The sequence below is a fragment of the Nicotiana tomentosiformis genome, chromosome 10 (assembly GCF_000390325.3).
Source record: "Nicotiana tomentosiformis chromosome 10, ASM39032v3, whole genome shotgun sequence".
NCBI classification, from domain to species: Eukaryota; Viridiplantae; Streptophyta; class Magnoliopsida; order Solanales; family Solanaceae; genus Nicotiana; species Nicotiana tomentosiformis.
Window position 1 is genome coordinate 73,316,266 of NC_090821.1, and position 6,515 is coordinate 73,322,780.

The 6,515-nt window shown below is 34.1% G+C and overlaps 1 protein-coding gene across 1 annotated transcript; it reads right to left on the reverse strand.

The window, feature by feature from the left end:
* Positions 1-503: 503 nt before the first annotated feature.
* On the reverse strand, positions 504-851 carry LOC108945757 (protein NEGATIVE REGULATOR OF RESISTANCE-like). Its single transcript, XM_018771957.1, has one exon. It carries the CDS (start codon positions 849-851, stop codon positions 504-506), a length of 348 nt encoding a protein of 115 aa, XP_018627473.1.
* Between the last annotated feature and the right edge of the window lie 5,664 nt (positions 852-6,515).

Genomic DNA, 6,515 nt, shown 5'->3' on the forward strand with positions numbered 1-6,515 from the left:
CTATTAAGTGATTCAAAAGATGATTACAAATAATAGCTCATAATAGTAAAATTAATAACCTTAAAAAGAACAGGTTAAGCGTAATTTTTTTTTTTTTTTTTTACAATGTCCATATAAATAGAGGCGGATATAGTGTATTGATTACGAGTTCAACTGAACCCATAACTTTTGACGCGGATTAAAAAATTATATGTAAAAATTTATTAAAATTATAAAAATAGTAGATATGAACCCATAACTTTAAAAATTGAACCCATAGGATTTAAATCCTGGATCCGGCTCTGCATATAAATTATAACGTGTTAATTCGACCAATTTTTTAATAAACACGATGGAATAGCCATACGAATTATTTATTTATTTCCAGAAGATCAAACCAGCATCTTCAAAATATTAATCACATAAATAAATAAACACATAATATGTGTTTAATGATCAGAAAAAGATACAATAACAATTATGTCAGTTAATTCATTAGAGCAATTGGATCCTCCATTTTATCATCACAACTCATTCGGGTCAGCGTTAAGATCCAACGTCGCATTACTCTCCACTCTATCTTGCACTTTAACGCCGTCAACTTCTTGAAAATCTTCCGGTCGAAAAGTCAGATTCCACGGCGTCCCCGCCGTCATCTTACGGTCGGAAACGCCACCGGCGTTACCCTTCTCGAAATACTTCACTGCCGCACGTATTCTTCTCAGTATTGCATAGAACTCTTCCATTTCATCGTCCTCCGCCTCCGCCACCGCCACCGCCGCCTTGTTCCTTCCGTCATCTTTCGCCGTTTTCTTTTGCTTCTTCGCTTCGATTTCTCCGTTAACTGAACATTTTCGCTTCTGGACCTCCATTATAAGTGTTCCCCAAGTGGTTGCCTTAATCTTGATTTTCCGGCGAAGTGTATTAAATTGGAGAAAAAAGTGGAAATGACGATGCAATTTCCAATTCTTATAGTTTTAGATGAATTATTGTGTGGTTTTATAGTGGGCTAACGTGGGAGTTAATCAGGTGTTTAACATTTGAGTTACTAATGACGTATGGAAACTGTCGTAAGAAAATTGGTTTATGACACATCTTACTTTGATAACCTTTTTTTTTTCCCACCCCTTATGAAACAATTAAATAGTACTCATTTCCACAATAATTGACCAATTTACCTTTTTATTTTAATACAAAATAAGTATCTATTTATATAAAAAAATATTCAATTTATTGTTCCAAAATTATCCTTATGTACGGATTCTTAAAAAATCATTTACTCCTCATATTAATTATGTTGCAACATTTAATTAAGGGTAATTTAGTCACACTAACTGTTTTTGTCTAGAATTTTATGTTTTTCTTGATGGGTGTGCCCAAGATAAATTGGTCACTTATTGTGAACCAGAGAGAGTAATTAATTAAACGGTAAATGGCCAAATATATCCTTATAATATGATAAAAGGTTTAAATATACCATTAGTTATACTTTGGGTCCAAATATATCTCTACCGTAATACTATTGGTTCAAATATACCCCTTCTGTTAAGTTTGTCGAAGGTGGACATCTAACCCTACGTGACACTGGTATTTGATGAGATGGATGACACATGACATACCTTCTTAGTGCCCCTAATCTATATATAAAAGGCTAAACTTTGGAATACAATATTTTTCTTGATAGAGGTAATGGTGGCAATAGTGGTGGAAGTGACAAAAATTCTAGTAGTGGAAAAAAATAGAAAGGAGGGGTAAAATGGGTTAGGCGCACTGAGGTGGCAAGCCATGTGGCATCAACCTCATCAAATGTCAATGCCACGTAGGATTAGATGTCCACTTTGGACAAATTTAACGGGAAAATGGTATATTTAAACCAATACTATAACATCAAAGTTATATTTGAACTCAAAATATAACGAGGAATATATTTAAACCTTTTCTGATAGTATATGAGTATATTTGACACTTTTTCCTTAATTAAATAAAAGAAAATTATCGACATAATTTTAATACTCATAGTCCTTTAGAAATTTTATATTGTTCATCACACAAGTGACACAGATTGCGTGAGCTTCTTAAAATTTGACAAGTGATAAACGGATCCATTTCTTCTCCAATTGAAAAATGAGTTTATGTCAAATGATTTGTCAAATCCTAGAGAACTTTATTCTTTTGTACGAATACATATTATTCTATCAATCTCATTTGTCAATTTGAGCTTATATCCCCAATTTGAGCTTGTATTAACACTTCAATTTTTTTATGGTCGTTGAATGTCACCTTTTTAACTTTTTCCTAAACTTTTACTTATATTATTTTTGTTCCTACAATCCTATGTTGGTGAACTGATTAAGCTCCAATAGCTTCAATATGGATCTTGCCGAAACCATAAGAGTCGTTGTTTGATAATTGATACTCCCTCCGGTCCACAATAAGTAACCATTTTACTTTTGGCACACCCATTAAAGAAATATTAATTTCTAGAGAAAAAAAAGATGTATTCACTAAATTAATCTTAATTAATTATTACCTTGACACACTGAAATATATAATTAAGGGCAAATTTTGAAAAAATAAAATTAATTCCTTCTTGATTATGTAAATTGACACTTATTTTGGACCAAAATAAAAAGGTAAAATAGTCACTTATTGTGAACCGGAGGGAGTATTATTCAAACGATGGAGCTAACAATCAAATTGGATCGCTACTTTTCAAGTCTTTTTTAATTATTGAAGTTTACAATTGGATTTGTACATACCAAATGTAATAACAATATTTTTTTTTTGATATACTTATTAATTGTGGGATTAAAGAAGTAATCTTTTTAATATAATTTCTGGGCCTAAGTTAGTAGAAAAGAATTTATTATTATATATGTGATAGTGTATTAAATAGTAAGTCTTTTGTGAAGGAATACGTTAAATACTCATTAGGTAATTGCACAATTTTTTTCCTAAAGCGATAGTCATAACATTGAGTTTGTAGGAAACTTTTATTTATATTCTTAATGGTTAGCCAATGATTGAAACAAAAAGATTTGTCTTTCTTTTCTAAATCTTTCGATGATTTCTTAGCATTTAATTTGATGACTGTGTTGGAGGAAGTTAGTGTATTTAATTATCAATTTATATTATGATCTCAAGAGAAAACTAAAAGGCAATTATAGGGTCATGATTATGCAATGGTTGAGAGCTCATGATTTAATATAAGATATATACAATGCTATGGAAAAGCACTGCTTCACTGGTATAATTTTGATGTTTCTGCTACTACGTGTTAGGAGAGATTACATGATTTTAGTAATTATGAGTGACTGAGATATTAAATAATGGATAATAAGTTTCAATGTGAGAATAGTGATAGGTTTAAGTCTAAATTTCAATGGTGATAATATTATCTTATATTATATTTGCAGGACTAATAAAAAAGAAAGAATGGAGATGCTCGGCAAGATGTTGTTGCTTCATTAATGGTCAATCAAGAGAAGCAAATTTATTCGTCCTCAATCAAAGGAACTCAAATTACCAATCTTGCCAGCAATTATTGTGTGTCCAGAATTAAGCTCACTCCACGCGTAAATGGTTCCTTAATTCAAGCGGTGACAAGGAAAGTCACAATCGAATCTGGACTCTTCAAAGAGCAGGATTCGAAGAGGCACCCCTTGGGTCAAAACCCTTTTGCAAAGATCTCGTGCCTTTGATTTCGCTGAAGACTCTACGACTCTTTTCTCTCCTATAATAAGGCTGATACTTTCAAGAAGAAGACTTGCGCAACTACATACATTGTATTCTAAGTCTCTCTACTTCTTAGTTCAAACACTATAAGTTATTAGTGTCTCAAAAGATAGAAAGATCTAGAACACAAAAGAGAGTTGTGTCAATTACTCAGAACTCAAGGTGTGATACTGTTCGTTGGTGGTGAACGCATTAAAACCATCTGTGTTGTAACATTTTCAAAGATCTTAAGGGAACCCTTGTGACCCAAGAAAAACTGGATGTAAGTACCACAACGGTACCTAACTAGTATAAATCGTTGTGTGTTATTTACTCTTCTTTACTGCTTACTTTCATTCTGCATTGTGATCAGTCAACTAATACTTGTGTTAGTCGACTAATTTTTAAATAGTCAACAATTCACCCCCCTCCCCCCCTGTACGTTCAATTGGTATCAGAGCAAGACTCACAATCTTGCTTAATCGCTAGTGAGGAAAAGATCATGGGATCCAATACTGTTGTTGGTGCTCTCTTTCAAGAAGGAACCTCTTAGGATCGACCTCCTTACTTCAACGGTCAGCATTTCTCTCACTGGAAAGTTCGCATGGAAATGTATACTATGTCATATGACATCAAAGTATGGCTTGTGATAAAAAATGTAAATCTTCCAATTCCTCCCAAGAAGGATGCAAACGGTCAAGTCATCGTATCTACTGATCCTCTTGACTTGGATGATTACACTGATGAACAAGCTGTTGTCATCACTGTTAATGCAAAAGCAAAAAATCTACTGTACAATACTATCAGTGGAGAAGAATATGAAAAGATATCAAGTTGCGAAACTGCAAAAGAAATGTGGGATAAACTGGAAGTCACTTACGAAGGAACCAACAAAGTGAAAGAGACTAGGATAAACCTCTTGGTTCGGGACTATGAGTTATTTCAAATGAAGGATGGTGAATCTGTAGAAGAAATATTTTCCAGGTTCAGAAAAATACTTGGAGACCTTAAATCATTTGGAAGACCTATTAAAAGTGGCGAACAGGTTAGAAAGATTCTCAGAAGCTTACCTACAATTTGGCAGCCAAAGGTCACTGTGTTGGAATGTCAAGATCTGGATAAAATTTCCTATGACGAGCTCAGAGGTGATCTAATTGCTTTTGAGAAAACTCATCTTGACAGACAAATTCAAGAGAAGAAGAAAACTGTTGCTTTCAAGGTAACTGTGGCTGAACCAGAAAATAAAGACGAAGAATAAGGAAGAGGAGAACAAGATGAAAATATTGCAATGCTCTCTCAAGTCGTAACTAGCATGATGAGAAGAAATAGAAATAACAGAAGAGGGAAGTTCAACTTCAGAAAAGGAAGGATGAGAAATAAAGCTGATAAAAATGATGGAAGGTGTTACGAATGTGAAAAGTTTGGTCACATTCAGGTTGACTGTCCGGAATTAAAGAAGAAGCTTAGCAGAAATATGCAAAAGAAGAAAGCTTTCGAAGCATGGAGTGATGAGGAAGAATCTGATCACAAGGAAATTGCTAACATATGTTTCACGACTCTAAGTGATAATGAAGATTCAGGAGAACTTGGACTAATGGTAGACAACAACGATGAGGAAGACTACTCAAGAGAACCTCGTTCAATGTCAGATGAAAGAACTAGTAAGGTACGTACTCCTTTATGCCCTAATTGTTATGAACTTCAAGAATTTGTTGATATTGCTCTTGCAGACATAGAAAAAGTAGTAAATGAGCTCAGAAGAACCAAGAGAGAAAAATAGAGAGAGAAGAAAGGTTGTGCCTTGAAACTACAAGTGTGCGAAATTGAGCGTGATATGCTTCAAGATGAAGTAAATGAACTCAAGCTTCAATTGAATGGCTTGTAAAATACCACGAGTCTTAGTCCAGTCAAGTCAAATCAGACTGCTCATCACAAGAAGAAAATCGCTTGTTCTTTTTATGGTAAAAACGGCCATAGTACTAATTATTGCAGGACCAAAATTAGAGCTGAAAGTAGTACTGGTAACTCTAACAACTCATCATGCTCCTATTGTGGTAAAAGATATCACACCTCAAATCGTTGCAGGTTAAAAAATAACAGGAGATGGGTCTGGAGACCAAAATCTTCAAATCAAACTAACACTCAGCAGTCTAACCATTCAGGACCCAAGCAGTCTTGGGTACCTAAGAATGAGTAATCTTGTTTTGCAGGAACACCGCAAGAAGAATCGAAAAGAAAAATGGTATCTCGACAATGCGTGTTCCAGACATATGACGGGTGACCAACAACTGTTCAAATCAGTCACCAAGCTATATGGAAGAACAATTACTTTTGGTGACAGATCCAAAGGAAATGTTATTGGTGTTGGAAAAGTTCCTTTAAGCTCGACATGTGATGTAGATGAAGTCTACCTAGTTGATGAACTTGGCTATAATTTTCTCAGCATCAGTCAACTATGTGACAACGATTATGAGGTTCGTTTTAAGAAACATGGCTGGTTTATAGAAGACGAATCAGATAATATCATTCTCTCAGATAATAGAGACAGAAATGTCTACACTATCAAGAACTTAGAAAACTTTGGGGATCAAATCTGTCTTACATCTATGATTGAAGATCCCTGAGTTTGGCATATAAAACTTGGTCATGCAAGCATGCATGCTATTCAAAAACTGTCTAAACATGATCTTGCTATTGGACTCCCAAAACTAAATTTTTTGAAAGATCATATATGTGATGCATGTCAACTAGGAAAACAAACTCGCTCATCTTTCAAAGTCAAAAACATTGTTTCTACCTCTAAACCTCTTCAATTACTGCAT